The 21687-nt window shown below is 40.0% G+C and overlaps 1 protein-coding gene across 1 annotated transcript in view; it reads right to left on the bottom strand.

Moving 5' to 3' along the window:
• Positions 1 to 9337, bottom strand: part of GSAP (gamma-secretase activating protein) — a 44990-nt gene extending 35653 nt beyond the window's left edge. The window contains exons 1-7 of the mRNA XM_059473230.1: positions 9214 to 9337; positions 5671 to 5744; positions 2785 to 2841; positions 2014 to 2083; positions 1542 to 1598; positions 1324 to 1412; positions 844 to 913 (exon numbers count right to left, since the gene is read on the bottom strand). Coding sequence (XP_059329213.1) covers positions 844 to 913; positions 1324 to 1412; positions 1542 to 1598; positions 2014 to 2083; positions 2785 to 2841; positions 5671 to 5744; positions 9214 to 9298 — 502 coding nt within the window. The 5' untranslated portion in view covers positions 9299 to 9337. The remainder of the gene's footprint in view (positions 1 to 843; positions 914 to 1323; positions 1413 to 1541; positions 1599 to 2013; positions 2084 to 2784; positions 2842 to 5670; positions 5745 to 9213) is intronic.
• Positions 9338 to 21687: the final 12350 nt, after the last annotated feature.

Raw genomic sequence — 21687 nt, 5'->3', positions numbered from 1 at the left:
CTTTGCTGAGCTGAGAGTGGCCTCAGCCATAACACCTCATGGACAGAATTCCCTGCTCAGCCCAGCCCAGGCTTGAAAAACAGTGACTGGAATGTCCCAACCAAGCCAAGGAGCCCCCATGGAGAGAAAAAGTCTGCAGAGCTGCCTGCCCATGTCCAAGAGCATCCCTGACCTGTTTCACCTCCTGCCATGAACACCTCTCGCAGTCCTTTCCCACACAAAACTGCTGGAAGTTATCCACAGCTGGCCTGCATGAGAAGTGCAACACCCACCCAGATGTTGTGTTTCTGATTTAGCTCTGTCCACCTAAGGCCACCTTCCCAAGGCTGGTGTCTAGCTCAGGGAAGATGGGCCTCTCCAAGGGGATGGAATAAGAGATCTCACTCTATAATAAGAAGGGAAAATCCAGTCTTTTCCAAATGTCCATTTTATCCATTCCTTGCCATTAGATTAGGCTGAACATGCAATGTTAGCTGAGTCCAAGGAACTATTGCTCTATTCTTGTCCCACTCCCCATGTTAAATAACATCTTTCAGTCAATTGATCTGCTCTGGATTTATGTAGGCAGCTATAAGGAGTGTATTTTAGCTTTTTTAGAAATAAAGATAACTGATGAATGCAAGAGCTAAGCAACTAACTGTAGACAAAGATGGTCATTCTGTTATCATTGTAAAAAATCTGGTAAATGACACAGTTTTTGAAAGACCTTTGGAATATCTAGAATAACTCACACCCTTTTTTTTCCTGGGTTTTTTTCCCCAATAAAAGTCTACCAAAAATATAATCTATAACAATCATCTTGAAGTAAAAGAATGACAATGTACTTTGAAAACATTAACTCACATTTATCTTCTGAAACTAGCAAGAGACGACTTTCTCTAGAAGCATTTCTGCCTTCAACTGGATAAAGAAACTACACAGAAAATTTCACAGAATAAGTAAAAACCAAAGTAGTTTAGAACATTTATCTAAATTTTTTTTGTATTTTTTCTGCTGGGTATTTATGTATTTTTAAATTTAATCAGACACACTAATTATATTTAATTAATAAAAATAGCTATTATTACATACTAATAGTCACCAGTCACTATAACTGCAAACTATGGAAGACTGAAGAGCAATAAAAAAGTAGCCTTCATGTTGGAGAAATATTCTATACCAAACATTTTATGAGGTTTCATTTCTTTATTTCTCTGAAGAAACAGGGGACATTACCTCTGTAACAGTTGCAAGATAACATGAGGTGTTTCTGCACTAAACCATGTTTTCTCTCTAGCACAGCAGATTAAATTGGCTTATCTTCAGATTAGTTGGATACTTTACCTGTACTCGAACACAGCTATCCACAGCCTTTAGCACTCTCACATTATTAATGGGATGAATTTCAATTAGCAAGGTTAAATACTTGGACACTGCAAAAAGAAGAAGTTTTAGATAATATTCTTTGATGTAAGCAAGTTTGTTTTTTAAACAGAAATACCTGAGAAAGAAAGCAAAAAGGTACAATATTTCAAACAGTATTAAAAATCCACTTGCAGTACCTGACTGTAAGAGCTGAGTTGCTCTTTCTTCCTCTGTATATTGACAGAAGCTGACTGCTGTGGGAGAAGAAAACACCAACACAACCACAGTGAGTGTGCATATTGGACATTAATCTCATCAAACATCCCTGAAGAATGAGCATACCAATTCTTTTACCAAAAACATTTATGTTAAAGGAATGTCAGAAGCTCTTCTAGATGTAGCAGGTATGCACAAATGCAGGAGGAGAAAGTGAACAAAGGGGCAGTGTGTCTTAGATGATTTATTAAAACAGCAATATTGTCACAGCTGTGTCTTTATGTTGTTACCTACATTATCTGGTGATGGATCCACAGAAATTCATAAATTGCTGTGGGCAACACATAGGTTTAATTAACATTTAATTACATTTAAGTAATTCTAAACCCAAATGTATCATCCTACTAAACTAAATCTTGACCAAAAATATCTAATGATAAAGCACATATTTACCCAATAAGGTCCTTTCATTGTTGATTGAACAGCTGATTATGTGCAGATTCTTCTCAAACATATAGAGGTGCTACAGAGAAACACAGTAATGTTAATAACTGTGCTTTTTCAAACTCCATAAAGGAAACCATCTAATTGCTTCTTAGGAAAACACTGCTGTCCCACAGTTTTTATCTTTAAGCCATATCTTTTCATGCCCAGAAGAACCACATTTCAAGTTGCCATTATAATAGCTCTCCTTTTACTCATGTTTGTTTTTTAATGGTGCTTTTGAGCTCTATGTTGCCACTAGAGCATAGCAGACCTTTATATAAATACAAAATTTCACTCATTTCATACTACTATGGGGACACCTTCAAAAACTTGTCATGATTTTAGTTACTGAATTGCAATGTGTTCAGTTTTAGAATAAAATAATCTCTTATAATGGTATCACCAAACAGACCAAGAATAAACACATATAAAGAAAACCCCAAACATTTACTTCTTGGCACATGTGTGCAATATGAAGGGAAGTGGAAAGGACTTGTTGTTTAAAAGGTTGTTTAGAAATGAAGATTGCAGACCTGATGCTTTACTATTCTCAAGCCTCTCAGATGTTCTGCAATGTGGGGTATTCTAACACTACTGAGAATCATTCCAATATCCCATATTTTCTGTTTCCAACAAGGATACACCCCTTAAGGACATAACATACTGTGTTGCAAAGCATCAAAATCTGAAACACTACAGCACAGTTGTCACCAGAGAGAAACCTGGTATTGCTCTCACCTCGTTTTGCTTCGTTTGAAGATCATACAATCCAATGTGAGTGTTTCTCTGGTTTCCCTATGGATGGAAACAAACAGCAATATAAATATACACAAAGTTAAACACTGGGGGGTTTTTTCCCTACCTCCCTGGTCTCCCAGCCCCTTGACACACACCCTCACACACTTCCTTCTCCTGTAAATAAACAGGCAGTTAATTATCTAATTCCAAGAAAGCAAATTCTAATTCCAAGAGAACAAAGATTTATTTTTTCCTTTTAGAACTAACACATGGGATAAAGCTGAAATGTGGCCAATCCACAGCCCACAAGCCATTGCATAAACCTAATGCCTCTCTCTCACTTTGCTTCTAAACTGGTTTTAGTCACAGGCAATAGGGCCAGGAAGAGAGATGTCTGTACAAGAATCAGTAGGGATGCTCTGGCCCCTGGAGGTTTAAGGCTGGAATTCTGAACCTCACCAACTTGGTGAGTCAAAAGAGGGCACAGAACCATCGAACATCACCAAAAATCAGCTCCCAGTGATCTGGCTGCAGCCTGGAAAAAGGATTTCACTGCCTTAGGAAGTGATTGCTTGAAGGCTAAGTATTTTATAAGCTCACCATTAGCCTTCTGCCTTTGAAGAGTAACATAATAAATATCCTTTCTAGCATACTGATAAATAATATACGATGATTTTGTTTGAAGCACTTACAAATGTTTGGGACTACAAATCAAAACATTACTACTACATTATTTTTACCATACATTAAATTTTCCAAATATACTGGAAAAGAAAATTCTGCTTTTCAGCATATACTGGATAGCAAATCAAACTGATGTGTATTAATGTACTCTGGGTATAGGCACTAAATTGCTAAACTACTGACATTAAATCCAGCCACACAGGCTTCTACTTCCACAGTGAGCTTCATTGTTTTTAACAATTGCTTAGGGGGAGAGGGCAGAGATCTGTGGTTATTTACAAATTTGTGGCATCGTGCTTTGTGAAGTTGAAACAAAAGCCTGAGTATTTGCTTCCTAAGGGGTCTATTTCTGAGTGTGTCATTATTGTTGGGGCAATGACAAAAGTCTTTGACTTCTGATTTAAACAAGGAAAACAAAATGTCTTTATATTAAGACACAGGTTCCAGGACTCCTAATTTAAGATTAAGCAAGTGCTTTCACAAATAACTTTTTTTTCAAGTGTGTTTGAAATGTTAACACCATCTTACTTAGATACTGAAAAATACACTTCACAAGACTGGTAACAGAGCTACATCAATACCCATGACTGGGCATAAACTAGGACACTTGTTTTCATGTGCACTCTGAAGATTCTTGCATTACCTTGCAAATAAAATTCACTTCTGTTAAAAATATATTCCTCTACATTAACTATTAATGGCACAAAATATAGACACTGTCAAAACCACAGTACAACACAACACTCTAAAATAAGCTTGAAATAAAACTCAGAGTCCACTTTCTCCTGGTTTCACACAGAATACACTTGACTGTCTCTCATGTAAAAGACAAAGCTTGTTTTCTATTTGTATGCATAAGGAAACAAGCCAGGCCAGCTCAGTGTAGTTTACACCCTCCACCCCACACACCTCCTCCCAAAGAACAGGCTGCAGGGGCCAGTTCCCTAAGCTCCACCAGCTGCCTTGGCCACATCCCTACAGGCTACAGTGGCAGCCTAAACACCCAGCATGCAGGCACACACCCACATCTAGCCATGTGAACCTGGAGCTACAGCTCACCCCTTGTGCCAGCAAGAGCCTGAAGAGCACACAAGGCATTTACACTGAAAGAGGCCCAAAAAAGCCTAGTGTGAGATTCCACAGGTGCTACAAAGCAGGAACACCACACACACAGAGTACCAGATCTCCTGCTGAGCTACATGGTTATTTGTATTAAGTCTTGTAGAGTCTTAAGCAATGAAAAAAAACCCCAAACTTTGACACACTCTTTAGAATTGTTTTTATGGTTATTGTTGTTCTGTACAGACTCCCCTCCCTATGCTTGTAGTAAAGGAAACATCCACCCACAGTGAAAGCATATTAAAGTTAAGGCCTTGGTGAAGGCCTCACCTCTTCCCTTAACCCTAGGGAAGCTGGAGAGTTTTAGCATTGCTGAGCCAGAGAGGAATGAAAGGCACCCCTACTCTACTGGAGTTCATCTCATTTCTGTACTCCTCAAGATCCAAGATCCTCAAGGATCCAGCTGGATCTACAAACTCCTCTGAGCTACACAGTCAAGAAGCACAGCTTGTCTCATCAAAAGAACAATGAGAAGACAAAGTCTCACTTTCTAAAACCATTAGAAAACCCACTTGGAAGTAAAAATAAAACATATACCATGGAGAGCAGAATCCTATGTTAAGAAGCCAGCTCTAGATACTTCAAGACATCAAATAAACAGGGGTTACTTCAGACTACTTGCAATAAAGTGTTATAGATGAATCTTACAGAAAAGTATATGCAGAAAAAGTGCTAGATAAATGGTATCTTAAGAGATTTTAGTAGGAGAAAACATTTAACTAAAGCACTGCACATGAATTTAATAGCTAGGCTTCACTCAGAAATTGAGTGTGAAATTCTGTGTTTATGAAGTGCTTTAAAGAAATTGCATTTCATTCATGGGGAGATTTTGGGCCAGCAAAAAATCAAGGGCAAAAACCCTATGGACTTAAGTGAGTACTTTACTCTCTATTTCATCATTCTTAACCTTTGACTGAAGTGGAGACAGGTATTTTCCCACTGCCCAACCCCCCCAGGTTGTAATCAGTTGTGTTTCCATGTTCTAACACTTACTTCAAAAAAATTAAACTACAAGAACTCAATTAGATTCACACAGAGTATTATTCTCAACTATATTTTTATTAAATTCCAAGGTGGACTTACCTTCCAGGTATAAATAATTTTTCCATTTCTTTCAACATTTACAACGTAGAGTGCTGATGAATTCTCAGAAGTGTCTGAAATAAAAAGTACAAAAAGATACAAGATTTTCATTTCAGCTGGTTCATCCTATAATTTATGCACACTTAAAGCAAATATGCTAAATACATTTTTTCTTGTAAATACTTATTTGCATAAGCCAAAATGACTCCTTTCTGGAAAAAGAGGGAGTACTTCTTACACCATGATTTTAATCTGATAACTTCAACAAAGATAGTTAAGGGACTTCAAAATATGCAAGAAAAACATTATTTTTGTAAACACCTACCTCTTCATCAGAATTATTATTATAGTTACCACTATCTTTTGTTATGAAAATGGAATGTGCTTTTTCAGAGAATAAAAAAACCAAACCAAACCAAAATTACCCCCTAGGATTAATTCACTATACACAACATAGGGTTCAGACAGTTAAGCCATACTGCAGTCCTCTGGTCACTACAGGAAGAGAGAACAAACCTGAGGAAAATATCATTTGCTCACACCTGCCTCTTCAGCATCTCAAAGGAAAGCCTGAAAATAAACTACATCTTTAGACTTTAGATTACTTCTATAACACCAACACTACCTCTCCTGTGTCATTCTTAGCTCCTCCTCCTCCAAAAAGAAATTAATAAAGAAAAAAACCCACCGAAATTCAAAGAACCACAAGGTCAAATACCACATAGAGATATATACAACCTACCTACAAGTACAGGGAACTAAACAATGGAGGACACAAAATTTGGGATGTGAATGAAAGAGTACTGTTAAAGTAGAAATAAATAAGCAGGAAGCTAAGATGGACACAGAAAGAGAAGAGCCTATCTGGACAAAGCAGTACAAATTAAAAAGAAAACCACCAGAAAAAAAGATAAAATATTGTACCCAAGGTGAGAAAAATGTATGCTTTCCTGATGCTGCTTTTATGTTTTCTCATCACTGCAGCCATCAAAAATGTGTTTATCTGTGATGGAATTTGTACTGGAAATGGAAGTTTTGCCCTTAGTAAGGTTGAAGCTGTATGATTGGTCTCAATTTTATAGTAAAGGTGGCCTGCAGTTCAGTAAGCATCAACATGAAGAACTCTCCTCAACCTTCTGCAAGCATTTAGTCAAGTCTGACACTATTTACTTGGCAGTTATCATGAAGTGTTGATAGAAGGAAGACACTTAGTGAAACTTAGTTTAACAAGCCTGATACTATAAACTGGCTTGTACAGCTTGCAGTGATAAGAAAAAAAAACTGTTTTCAAGTATTATCAGAAGAAAGTAAATTTTCCATTTGATTGTGGGAGGACAATGAAAACCCTTCCTGTACATTGAGCAACACATCACTTTCTATTGGTTTCAGATCACTCAGAGTACACTATAGTACCACTATGTTAGGGCTAGATGGTGACAGCTGGGAGAGTCAAAGGTAATATGTTCTCTTTTTTTTATCTGAAGCTTCCTGGAACTTAACAACCACCTCAGACTTTCAAGATGAGTACTACGGTCTCCACATTTTCTCATGCAATATTTCCTCAGCACAGAATTTTGGTAGAGAAGGTCCATGTCAATGAATTTACCTGTCACCAGACACAGACATCTTAAAGGCGCTGAAAAAGTTCTGTGTCAGAAAAGAGTTTCTCTTCTCCAGAGAACAGTCAGTGGGAATATGGAGGCAAAGAAGTGGCAATGGTCTCTGCCCTTGGAAATTCCTGCAGTAAAATCCTGCACATAGAACTACAACTTCTTCCTCATGCACACAGCTGAGAGCAGCAGATGAAGGGCTGCAAATGAGCCAAGCCAGCCTGCCTGCCCAGCACACAGCTTTTACCAACATAATCAGGAGCATGCAGAGTTTGATTTCCTGAAGACCATTATACACAGCTCATACCAAATTAAGTGGAATAAAGAGAACAAGGCTGGTTCACTTTGCCTGCCGCTCCCTTCCTCTCATCACAGCTACTCCCAGCTCGCACGCAATTAGCAGCTCTCACATGCTATCAAGTGCTTTCAAGTCCTTAGGAAAGAAAATAATAAATATGAATAAGTAACATCTGAAAACACTGACAGAAAGTACCATAACTCCTAAAAATTACTTGCTTTCTGTGATTAGATATTTCTTTGATGTTTAAATTAATCTTTTCAAATCCCTACCTCCCACCTTCACATTCCTAATATGACAGCACTGCATGAGAAGGAAGTCACTATGCACAGATAAGTTAAAATGCAATACAGCAGTGCTGGTATTTCATCACATGCACCCTCCAAACTAGATTCTTATGCTTCTGTATTACCAGGGACATTACTGAATGAAGACTCCATTACATTTTAAAAGACTCAATACAATTTTCTCTTTCTCAAATACAAGTCAGTGCCATTCTGAGACCATTATTTCATTAACATATAAATTGATTTATCTTTGAATTCATCACTGATGAACTAATAAATTCATAGATTAATCAATTATACATGGAGAATTTCAGAATTTTACCTCAGATCCCTTCAATATACCTTTCAATAATTATTCAGCAAATGCAGAAAATGTGAAGTATTTTTTAGTTTTTAACAGATTTTTTAAATGATGGGTTGCTAAATAATTCCCTTATTCTCCAAGCTGATACTTTCTGGTTTGTCACCAAGCAGCCCCTCAATGCAGGAAGCAAGTTAAGTATTTTAAGTAAAGTAAAAACAACTGAAGGCGTTTCAAGTTCATCACACTTCATATCGATGGTATTTCTACCGAAGCAATAACTTTTACTATATTATAATTTTATTAGATTAAGTTTTTCATCAGTTTCTGAAAAGCAGAACTGAGCCAGCTGCTCTGCAGACGAATAACAAGCAAAAAGCCACAGTGCCAAGAGCACGGGAGGTCACTTTTTTCCAACCACCACCCCGAGCGCTCGCTATGCCGGCCATCGCACGGTGCTGTGACAGCTGACGCTGCATCTAATTTTAAACCAGCACTCGTTCACCAGGCACACCAAAGCGTTCAGGCTGTGGGGCTTTTCCCCCCAGAAAGGGGAGCAGTGTGGGAGAGGGAGTAATGCTGAAACTTTTTTTTTTTTGGCGGGGGGCAGGGAGGAGGGGAGAAGAAAAAGAGAAAGCCTCAAACGTGTGAAGAAGCAGGAAGAAGAAACAAGCTGTGGAGTGTAGCAGATGTGTAGAAGTGTTTTCGGGATGTCAGAAACTCCTTGAGAACAGCAAACTTGCCCATCTCAAGTCCCCCGGCACCCGAGGGTCGCTCCCCTCGAGCCCCGGCACCTGAGGGGGGCCCAGGGGCCGAGGGGACCCAGGGGCCAAGGAGGGCCCCGGGGCCGCTCCCCCGCCGCCCTCACCGGCCCCCGCGGCCGGAGCTCCCGCTGCGGGCCTGCCCGGGGGTCTCCCGGGCACCCGCACCCGGGGGCCTCCCCGCAGCCCGGCTCCTCCGCGGGCGGGAGGGCACGGAGGCGGCCGGAGAGAGGGAGGGCCGGCCGGCCGGAGGGATGGGGCTCTCCTCGGCCTCCCGGAGCGTTACCTAGAGCCGCGGCGCAGCCCCGCTCCGCCAGCCAGGGCAGCACGTCCCTCCGCAGCTCGAACTCGGGCACCAGGCGCAGCAGCATAGCCCCGGCCCGGGCCGCCGCCGCTCCGGCTCGCTGCCCTCAGCCCGCCCCCTGCGTGGGGGGCGGCCCTCGGGGGTTCCGGCGGCTCCCGGCCCGCTCCCGGCGCCGCCGGCCCTTCCGCTTCCTAGCGCGGCGGCACAGCGCCTCCGAGCCTGCCCGCCCGGCCGCCTCCGTGCTGCTGGCCCGCCGACTCAAAGGCTCTCGTTTTCCCCGTGGAGCGGGCGCACAGGCTCCTCCTCAGGCCGGCTGAAAGAATCACAGAATCACAGACTATTCTGAGTTGGAAGGGAGTCACAAACATCATCAGAGTCCCGCTCCTGGCCCTGAGCAGGTCAGCCTCAACAATCACACCATGCGCCTGAGAGCGTTGTCCAAACGCTTCTTGGTGCTGTGACCGCCTCTCTGGAGAGGCTGTTCCAGTGTCCCTCCATCCTCTGGGTGAAGAACTTTTTCCTGATATCCAATCTACACTTCCCTGGCACAGCTCCAGGCCATTCCCTGCTGTCACTGGTCACCAGAGAGAAGAAAGGGCAATCCTTTAGGAAGGTTTACCACGGAGTGACTTCAGGTGTCTCAGCCTGTCAGTGAGGCCTGTGAGCTTCAGTCACTTGGCATTCACAAACCAGGAGGCCCCGAGATGAGTTGCCCTGCTTGTGATTCCCCAGGAAGCATCAGGTGTTTTCCAGAACTTCAAGTAGCATCCCTGTTTTCTGAGGCTGTTCACTCTGAAATTGCTTGTTGAATAGATGGATTGTCTGTCTGTAAACTGCTGGCAAAGCTTGGGATGTCCTCTCAGACTAGGCCTGGCCTGTTTGTGCTTTTCAACTGCAAAGGAGGTAAAACTGCATGTAATCTTAGAGGGGTTTGTGGTTTGTTTGCTTGGGGTTATTTTAGCTGTTGAAAATATTTGTAGCACTGATAAGGTGCTACTCCATGGCTATCTATAGCCTGCCTAATTACCATTTCCCTTCTGAAATGTGCTGGCCGATATCAGCCAGTTAAAGGTGGCATAAAAGTGGGGAGGGGCTGTGAGGACTCACACCAAGCTCAACATACAGAACAGCTTGAGCCTGTTCTAAGAGCTAATCCCTGTACCAAGTTTTTCCCCATCACTGCTGAGATCTGAAGCTATAAAAAGGCCAGATCAGAATCAGGTATGTCTGCAAAATGTGGATGAAAGGCAGGTTGATAATCAAAATGCAAAGCAAGCATGCTCTTCTTCTCAATCTTCATATTGCCAACTTTTACAGTTTTACAAGTTTTGTATTCAGCATTTTTCTTAAAGCTCCTTAGATCAAGTGGTTGTGAAAGAATTTCAGCTTATATTTTCACAGTTGTGAAATAAAGCTTGAAAATGTGACTGGAGTATTTATTTCAGACACAAAAGTAGAGAACAGACAAGAGGTCCCGAATGGATGGATTTTTTAAGATAAAAGATGGGGCTATTTAATGAGTTTGAGAATGGCACAACTGGAAATGACACAACTGGAGAGGCAAGCAAAGGAGGGAAACAAAACCAACGAACTGACTGATTCTGTAAGTATGTGCAAAAGGGGAGATTTTCATGTGGAGAAAGTCTCCTGTACCCAGATCTAAAGTTCATGTTTATTATGTAAAACTCTGTATTCCTTGAGCCATCAGTCTGGCTAAGCACATCAGAGGCCATATCTGCAGGCCCAGAGCTCCAAGTTGACTTCCTAGAAGCACAACACATTCCTTAGAAACCACAAAGCTGACTCATTCAGAGTTCAAGAAATAACTCAGTATAGAGTATCAGGCCACCTTAAACCTGATACATGAAATTAAACAGTTGATAAAAATCCATATGCATCTAAAAAACCCTTCAGCAGTCTTTGAATTAAGACAGAGCCTGATATATTTTTGATAACATCTCCTGACTTTGCTAGATGGAGAAAGAAGCTCTTGGTTTGAAGAAACAACCCATTTTCTTATCTCTGTCACATGAAATAAATGTTATAACCCATTTGTCACTTTTGCTTGCATCATGAAACTAAATTGTGGATTTTGCTCTCAATTTATACTCAGTTTCCTTTTCTGATTATCTGACTCACTTAATTTTGGTTTTTAGTTCCAGTCTGAAGCTGTGCAGGCACAAGAGCTGATCCCAATGGATCAACTTCCAGGAGTGGGATGTGAAACTAAAGCTCTCATAGAGAAATTTAATTTGTCTCTTTTTTTATTTTCTTTTTAATTTACAGATCTGTTCCTGCCTTAGTAGCAGGAGGATCTCCCTTGAATTTTTATCTGGACTGAGTCTTGACCACAGGGAAATCATTAGAGAGCAGTAATGGCCCTGCTGATAACCATCATCAGCATTATTTTACTGCTAATAACAATTTTTGTGCTAACTTCCTGTGTCCCTATAATCCCTTTTCACACAGTTGATACTGCAAGAATTACAAAATTATGCCATGACACAAGTGTGTGTCTGATGAAGCATTGCCCCCTGACATGGCATGGATTGGTGTAAGGCACCTTTCAGCTCTCAACAGAACAAAGCTTTGTTCATGGGCAAAAACACAGATCCATAAACCATCCATGTGTTCCACTTTAGGAAATTATACATAGGACTTCTTATGAAGAATGAATATCTGAAATAATTATTTGAGCACATGACAGCCTGGCAAACAGGTCATGACGTTTTTGGGAAGTACAGCTTACTGAGGGCAACCTTTTCTCCCGCTGTTCCAGTCATAGAGGGTTTATTGTCATCATGTCTAGACAGTTGCTTCCTTGAATGTTTTCATCCAGTCAAACACAAAAAATATACACAAAATTTCTTCCTGAAGTTGGTGCTTAATATGTTTACTAAATCCTCTTGGCAACACAAATAAGATGCAAATTGAAATCAATATTTTAGTAGTAAAGTGTGCAGTTCAGAGTTAGTAGAATGAAATACCTTTATTTCAGTGTGTGAGAATACCTTTTTTGAGTCTCTTTAATCACTGAATATCAACACAGATCTGAGTTATTTCACTGAAATCAGTCAGCATCTGTTATGAAAGCCAGTGCTTCATGGAGGTGCTTTTGTATGCTTTGTTTAATAATTCATCATAGGAAATAGTCTTTCAGCTGCTAATGAAAAAATAATCTGGCTATTCATGCTCATGTTGAACAGCACCTTCTTTTAAATGGCTTCACTGAAGTCAGTACCATGCTCAAGCCAGGAGCATGAGTGAATGAGGCTCCTGAAACAGTTAAGGTATTCCTCAAAGTGAGGGAGAGGAAGAGAATGGGACTTAGGGAAGTCTCTGACTGTCATCGAAGTGACATTTGTGTTTCCGCTGCTTCTCCCTCCATGGCCCAGGCTCTGAGGCTCCTTTGTTCTTTCCAGAGACAACCCCTGCTAGTGCTGATGAAAGCCCTGTGAGCACACACTGTCTCAACAGCTGTTGGAGGAGCTCTTGGCTCTATGTTTATTCTTCTGCTCCAGCCTGATTGGGATTCATCAGCAGGGTTTAGAAACTTGGTGTTTTTTTCCTTTGTGATGTTTCAGTTTGGATTTCATTTTGAATTGCAAGAGGACAGTGTCAATACTTAGCAACAGAGTTGCAATTATCTTGGTAATTAGTATCATAATGTATGTATCAGCAGATGAGCTCCTATTTCTTACACTTTTTGGATGTCTTTCCATTATAATTTTTCTTGTAAAATGAAAGAAATATTTAGCACAAATGCATTCCTTCAAAATGTAAGGTGCTGTAGGATGGAGACTATAGACAGGGACAGCACAGGATGAACACATCACTCTGACTTTTGTCTCACTGACCTTCAGGCACCTTTAAAATAGGGTTCTAGTGTGAGGGGTTTTTTTTTGTCTAGGATCCTTTTAGTTAATGAGGAAATATAAGAACTCCAGAGAGTAACTGAAACCACCCAGTTTTAACAGTTAATTTATGGTGCATTTTCTCTGATTGTGGATGCTGGCTCTCCTCTCCCCTCACTTCTGCTCCCCTGCCTATTGGGAATGTGCAGCTGAAAGCCTGGAGGAAAGTGGCACTGTCCCTTCCCATGTCTGCCTCCAATTAGATCATATCCAGTGTAATATGGAAGGGGGCCCTGAGGGTGCAGTTTGATGGGCAGCTGATCTAACAGCTCATGACTGTTGAAAGGATGGACCCAGACTTCATTCCCTTCTTGTTTTCTTTTCCCTTCCTCATCCCCAGGTCATTCAGCCTCTTTCTTCATTTGCCAGCTCTGCTGTCCATCTAACACCTCTGTGATCCAGCTGTACTGGCTGACACACTAAAATCTATTTACTTTTTAAATGGTTTAATTCTCTACCAGTATCTGAAGGTGTCTCCAGTGACAGAAGGCCTTTCCAAGTCCACAGCCATTGCAGAGGGAAGCAGTGGTTGTGTGGCCCTGGCAGCAGGGAGGGAATGGAACAGAAGATCTCCCTGTACTGGTGGCAGTGAAGTGTTAGACTCACATGGCTCATCCAGACTCTTTGCAAAATGCTTTCCTCTGACATTCAACTTGAAAGAAGCAGTCATTTTTGCCCAGCATTGCTCTGGTCCATTGCCCAGCCACTGCTGGCATAGTTTCCAGACCAGAGGGCTGATCCAACTGAGAAGTAACCTTGAGGGAAGAAAGAAGGAGGTGGAAGAGGATGGTTTCAGTAATGTCAGCTATCTATCAAGGTTACTGAACCCTTATGTCAACAAAAATGAAGTCACTCAGTCACTCTGCAGAACTGGAATAAACCACTCATTCTGGGCAGAAGACCTTGGGGACACTGCTTTTCCTGATGCTGGTGCTCACTTAGGTCAGTGTCAGTTTCTGCCTAACTGCAACCTTAGGACGTGGTTAATGGTACTAGAGACACCTGCTTCCCTTGACTTACTGTAAAAGGAGGCTAGGTATGAGCTTTTAGCTGGTTGAAGTCAGGTGAGTAAAACCTACTGTTAGCCTGCTTGGCCTGCTTTTCTGTTTCCATCAGGATCAATCCACTGCTTTTTAACACTTACTTGTGTACTCTAACAACCATTTCTTTGATACTGTGCAGCATTTTTAATATACTCAAATTATTCTCTAAAAATCTGAATACATTTCCCTGGCACATCCTAAAAATATCTTTTATTTATTATATGTTGGTTCCAAACAAATGTCACATTAATAAAGCAGAGAGGCTTGGGTAGGTGCACGTCATCAGTCACGCAATGGTTTCTTCTTCCAAAATACTTCCAGAATTAGGTCTGGCCTCTTTTAACAATGAGCTATTTATAGGATTCATAAGGGCCTTATCCTCCAACCCTGACTCAGCCAAAACTCACCACTGACCTTGACCTCCTGCAGTCTATTCCTGTAGCCTTACTCATGTGAGGAGCTTTTATTCTCTGACCTGACTTGGGGGGAATATTCTCATGAGTATGATTTTGCAGGCTTGGTTCCCAGCTCAGTGGGACATGGTAAAATGCCACAGAATCAATTCTGCTATGCATGTGTTATTTCTACAATGTTATAAGTACAAAAATAGGGGGGAAGTACGCAGCTAAGTTATGCATTCAGTACTGCAACAATAAACTGAGTGTTATTACATTAGGTGTGTACAGCTACAAATGAAAGCATTACATTCTCGTTTTGAAAGACAGTACATGTATTTTTAGAAGAAAGCAGTCACTAGATTTCTCAATCATAAGAGTTATTACTAAAAGTACTTGATTTTTTTCTCAGGAAGACACTGTTTTTAAGTAGAATATTACTGCAGTGTTAGGTGATTACACTAGCACAGTATGACAATGGTAATCTATTTTCTGTATTTTTTGTGTCTTTTTCTAAAAGCCCTTCTAACTAGTGTTGATTTTTTTAATAGCCCAGTCTGCCCTGGGTTCTAAACAAAAAGGCACCTTTTACTGTCCTCTTCCTCTTTCTCCCATTTTGGGCCATTGACTCCTCATTCCACTAGAAATGACATCAGTCCAAAACTGAGGAATGCTGCAACTAGGCTTGATTCCACCTCTTCCCACAGCACAAATAATTTGTCTTATCACAGCAGGAGTACAGAAACCAAAAATTTACTTAAAATTGCATATGGAGGCATTGTTGTACCTTCAAAAATGGTAAGTTCCAAAGAACTTTGGTCAGCTTCTGAGAAAGGTGCAAGTAGCCTTGTGGTTGCCAAATAATGATACTGTGCACCTGTCTTCAATGTCAGGTTTCATTCTGATCTCTGATAGTCAGAGACTGATTTATCCTCAAAGTGTAACATTTAATATTCCAGGGTATTCAGATTAATTAGAACTATACATATTCTCAAAATCCATAAAAATGTTTAATTCCTTTTTAAGTTTTAGGCTCAAAGACCTTTTTTATCACAGTCTAATTACAGGGTACATGAGAAGTAAGAGAAAAGTTAGAGAATTATTTAAGAAACTTCCATCATTTAATTGCTTTGAATTCATTTCAAACTCCTGCTCCATCTTTCCTATAGCACATTTAGTCTTCTGTGCTCTTTCCTAAGTCAATCATAATTAATCTTTTAAATTTTTCTTCAGAGAAGCTGCTTTCTATCCTCTAGATCATGCTTGTAGCTTTTCCTGAACATCTTCTGAGGAGGCCTTTGAAAAACCAACTTTAAAACCCAGAAGTAATGTATATGCACTGTTTTTTCCATTTTCTCAGGACACTCAGGAGTGTGGTTTTCCTTTGCATGGCCAGAGGTGTTTGGCTTATCATGATCATGGTCAGGCGTTTCATAAGTCTGTCATTAGAGACTGTGTCAACCACTTCACCTAGTAATAAAGATCCTTATTTTATAGTTCCTAGAAATCTTTTTTAGCCATATTTTTGTGGATATATACACATGTTACTGACTTAAAGTACTATTAGATAGTTAGATGATTTTAATGAGAAGGTTTGTATGCTAGCCCATGAACATTCTCATTCTTACACTGTTGGATGTACCCTGCCCATGTTTTATTTTAAATTTATCAGTTTATAACATCTATGTTATTTCCTCTGTAATCCTTCTGCTGTTTTTGTATTTTTATTACAAGAAAAATATTATTGTAATCAATGTTCTCTGCTAGGGAAAAAATTGCTAAACATGGGTGATTATTTGTTTTGTGTAAAACTTCAGACTCACTAAGCCAGTCAGATCAAAGGTCCATCTAAATAACATCTTGCCTCTCACAGTAGCCAGTAATAGATGCTGAAAGAGAGCATATATAAAAACATAAAAGGTTTTTTTTCTGTTCTTGCAACTCTTCCAGATTATAAAATTAAGGAATCAAGACAATCTGGAATATACTAATTTTTTTTTAATCCAAAAAATCCTATGATAATTTGTTTAATGATTTAATAAATGGGAAAGAGTACATCTGTCTATTTAATTCTCCCGCCTGATAATTTTATGTGGTGTACTGTAGTTTTTAAGTTAAGAAAAAAGTGCATTATCATTCTCCACTCAGGATTTTATATACATTTATCACACTTTCCTTGTTCCAAGGTGAGAAGTGTATTTAATATCCTTTCATGTAAAATATATGCCCAACTTCTTACAATCCTTATTACACTTCTTTGTGTTTTTCTGAAACTGGTGTTTGAATAGGCATACAGAGGCTTTATTCTTTGTAATTGTTGTTTTTATTTGCCTGGGAGTGCCATTGATCCATAATTTGCATCTTTAATATTATAATAAAGTTCCCTTTAATTTTCCTTACATCAATGAGTATTTGCTTGTCAAATTCTCACCTAGACCTTCTAATTTCCATTTTATACTTTATTTTCCATAAGTATCTTTTTGAAGGCATGTAAATGAGTGGTTTGCTTTTCAGAGGCACAAAAGCCAGCTAATGTTAATTGTCAGTTGTAGCTCACACATTGCTTTTAGCTTTGGCCCTAGGGCAGGAAGCAGCTGCAGACTGGTGGGGACAGTTCAATTGCTGCAGAAACAGTCTGCACTTGGCAGTGTCCTTCAGAAGCCTCAGGAGATCAAGATGAACCCATGGGGTTCAACAAGGCCAAGAGGAAGGTCCTCCATCTGGACTGGGACAATCCCCAGTATCAGTACAGGCTGGTGGATGGAGGGATTGAGAACAGCCCTGATGAGGACTTGGGGATGCTGGTGGAGGAGAGCTGGACATGACCTGGCAGTGTGCACTCTCTGCCCAGAAAGCCATTTGTGTCCTGGGCTGCATCCAAAGCAGTGTGGCAGCAGGGAGAGGGAGGGCATTCTGCCCCTCTTTCTTTGTTCTCATGAGACCCCACCTGGAGTTCTGCATCCGGGTCTGGCATCTTCTGCACAGGAAAGAAACAGACCTGTTGGAGCAGTGTCAGAAGAGGGTCACAAAGGGCTGGAGCACCTTTCGTGTTGAGGACAGGCTGAGAGAGTTGGATTTGCCCAGCCTGGAGAAGAGAGGGCTACAGGAATACACTATTGTGACCTTTCTTGACTTAAAGGTGGCTTGTATGAAAGATGGAGTATGACTTTTTACTGAGGCCTGTGGTGGTAGAAGAAAGGCCAATAGTTTAAACTGTAAGGGAGTAGATTAGATTGCTTATAAGGAAGAAATGTTTTATGGTGAGGGGTGGGTGAGACACAGGAACAGATTGCCCAGGTGAAGTTGTGGACACCCCATCCCTGGAAATGTTCAGGTTTGGATGAGACTTAGTGCAACCTCCTCCATGGCAGGAAAAGATGTCCCTGACTGTGGCAGAGGGTTGGACTAGATGATCTTTAAGGGCCCTCCTGATGCTGATTGATTCTGTGTTCACTACTTGCCAAACCCATTTTCTTACCTTGCTCCTTGGCCACAGAAAACATCAGTGCCTTGCAGTTGCAGAAGGTTTTACACGTTCACACATTCCTAGTAGGGACTGTGGGTAGGGAAATGTGCAGGGTGGTGCTGGGCACACAAACTGTGGGACTGTGGCTCTTGGTTATGGGAACAAGAAGCTTGTTTAGTTTTCATGCTCTAAATTGCTTAAGGACCTCAGATTAGATGCTGTATACTGCTTTGTGGACTGGGAGCCTGATGAGGTTAGCTAATGAGTTATATGTCCCTTATTGTGCAAAATGAATGTTTCTACAAAGTTTTGTTTTAAGAACTCCATGAATAATAGCCTTGAGTGGTATTCTCAGTCTGGGAAAAAAATTACATAAAAATGTAAATACATCTTTAGAAACCAGTTTTAATTACTTAAAAGCTAAGTGAACCAAATACCTTAATTCCAATTTTCTGATTGTTGTGTGAGTTCCCTCTGAAGTGAGGTTACAGTTATTTAGGTACCATAAGAACACCTCAATATTTTACCGTAAACACCCTCACTTTTGTTTTCTACATTTTAATTACTTGTACATATCTCTTTTTCTCAAAATCCTGAAATAATATTTTTGGTTCTGAATGTAAAGAGCAGTTTCATGGGTCACTTTAAATATCAGGACAACTCAGATTGCCTGAACTAAAGGCAGTGAAGTCAGTTGAGAGTAATACAGCTTGCTGCTGCTCTACTTTTGTCATTTCTGGAAAGATTTGAAGTTGGTGAATATATGGAAAGTTAGAATAAGAGCAATCTTGTTTAAAATCTAGGTGTAGGTAGAAAATTTGCTCCATTAAACAACCTAATGAAGTAATCATCAGAGTCACTGAGGAGGGCAGGCAGCATCCTGCAGAGCTGCATTTCCAGCTCGCTGATCAGGCTCTGTTCCTTCCACTGAGAAACTCACTGAGGCCACAGGATGAATGCACAGCATGCAAATCTAACCAGCTGTAGGTGCTTTTTGTAGTTCTCCCATGACTAAGAAGCTAATGATCATGAGTCATTTATTTCAGCCTTTTATCCTATGTCTTTTTATCTAAGATGGGATCCCCAAGACGTCACCTCCCCTAAACTGGGGAAAGCACAGAGCAGTAATTTGTAACCTCCTCTTGGGGCTTCATTTTCAGCTGTGCCACTCTATAAAGCCACCACTTTTCCAGCACATCTGATGGACTAACCAGGCATGCATAGTACAATTTTCACTTTCAAATGGCCAATACAAGAGCATTTGTTTCAGGGGACTGCAAATACCCTAAAATCAGCTTTCAATTTGCTCAGGCCTGCAATCCTACTGTAATGACTGCCCTCTCACCACCCTTTCCATAGGAGCTGTCACTACCAGGAGAATCTGAGTGTTTTGAAACATGCTGCTGTTCCTGGAAGAGCAGTTTGATCAGGAAAGACGGATCCTTTCAGGTGAAAGGCCATGAATTCACTTAGGGGTCCTGGATACACAAAATTTGTAGAAAGTATGTGATTCCTTCAAACAGTGAAGTAAGAGTCATCCCCATGACTGAAGAGGATGAGTGTGAGGTGGAAGGCTTTGTCTTCTCCGGTGGGGTATACAGAGTTTCAAAACAAGACTAATAATAAAAACATCCAAGTCTTTTAGAGAGTTACCTAAGAACCCAAACTTGTGCAACTGTTTAGTGAGTGGAGGAAGATGGGCAAGAGTGGTCTGTCTGCCCCCCACCCCAAGGTGCTTTGTAACTACAAATACAAAGTACTACAAAGCAAGGAATGTGTAAAAATAATTAACTCAAAGAGCAAAATTATTAGAGCCACGAGCTGGGCCTGCTAGTGAACTAGATCAGGCTTAATAGTCTGTGAGGGTGAATTGTGTTCATAAAGTGGGGAAACATGGGGTTTTTTTACAGATTTGTTGGGATTGGCCTCCGTGGTTGTATAAAGGTTACAGAACCAGGAAAACACAGGAATTACTGCTGGACCTGAAAGATAAAGCTGCAGATTTTAGGACAACTGTGTTCATGTAAGGCATGTATCATTTTTGCTTAAAATGGGCTCTCTTTGAACAGTAAGAAGTGGGTATGTTAGGGTGTGTGAGGACCACAGTCAGTTTATATATATATATATATATATATATATATATATATATATATATATATATATATATGATATAGATATAGATATATAGATATTTATTTATTTATTTATTTATAAATAAAAATTAAAATCTTGTTGTAAATTAACAGGCTTATTGGTGTGACACTGTCCCAGATGCTAGATTCATATATTAGCTGCTGTTAGCCCATGAAGTTACAGCTGATGCTGCTAAGAATTACATTTTATAGCATACTTTCTGAACATTGTAATGCAGCCTTTCCCACCTGGACTACACCTCTCACAACCCATCTAGAATACAAAATAAATGAAAAAAGAATTAGAGGCAGATATTAAAATCTTGGAAATATAACTAATAAATATAAAAGCTGGGAAAAAATTGTGTGTAGCAAAACCAAATTAACATAAGTAGCATAGCAACTTTAAACTTTCTTTTTTCAATTGAAACAATTCCAAAATTAAAGTCACTTAAGGCTTGTCTTTAGGCCAGACTGACTGTAAAATGTTTCAATTTCAATGAACCACTCTTTGGTTTAGTCTGAAACTGGTAAGACCTGAAAAGCTTCCACAAAATCTCATTTAAATATAGCAATGCCCAATTTTGGTAATGTAACATGTACAAACAAGATGTCCATCAGTTTAGTTGGCAATTTTGAAAGATTTCCACTAAATACTCTGCAATCTTCTGAAGCATTTGAGAACCACAGATAATATGTACTTTTTTCCCTGCTATTTAGAGAATAACTGTAGCTTACTTTCTACTGTTTTTTCATGCTAGTATTTTTTATTCCTGCTTCAGTGTGGTTGATACAGTAAAGCTTTTTCCCAGTGCTCAGCTTTTATTCTGTTGGGTGCTGGTTATGCCTTTTAACCTGTGCTGGGGATTTACTGGTACAAAGTAGGAATATAATTTGGTTTGGACCAGAATTTGATGTAATGTTTTTAACATCTGTATTCCACATTCATCTTTACAGATTATACTTAATGGGCAAAGTATTGGTGCACATTTGAAAATAAGCTTTCTAGACACTAGCTAGACTTACTAGATAGTAATCCTACTGTGGGAATAAGATTGGTATTTAAGGGAAAAAATAAGTGAATTCTATCTCATGATTTTTTCGTTTTGTTTCCTCTAACATGAATTAGAATGACTATATATTCTTGAATGTGTCATTTCAGCTTTCAGTTTCTAATTTTACAGTATTAGGTGACCAAGAGTGCATTCAGATCAGGGTTTATATTTTTACAGACAAATGTAATTTTTACCATAAAAAAATACATGTGAAAACTCAAGCTGCAATTTGAAAAACTAAAAAAGCAAAAGTCAGGTTTACACAGATCAAAGGAGTTACAGCAGTGAAGAGTTTGGTTCCAAGGCAAATCAAAATGTTTTGCCCTCTCTAATGGGGTGCTGCAGTCACCATGACTGCAATAGGGCATCAGTTTACAGTTTGGTTCATTTAAACATTTCTTTACCAGAAGTGCAGGCAGTCAGCCATAAAAGTGGCCAAACCAGGAATGTA

This window comes from Ammospiza nelsoni, chromosome 5 (assembly GCF_027579445.1).
Source record: "Ammospiza nelsoni isolate bAmmNel1 chromosome 5, bAmmNel1.pri, whole genome shotgun sequence".
Lineage (NCBI taxonomy): Eukaryota > Metazoa > Chordata > Aves > Passeriformes > Passerellidae > Ammospiza > Ammospiza nelsoni.
This window is presented reverse-complemented; position numbering and strand designations above follow the sequence as displayed.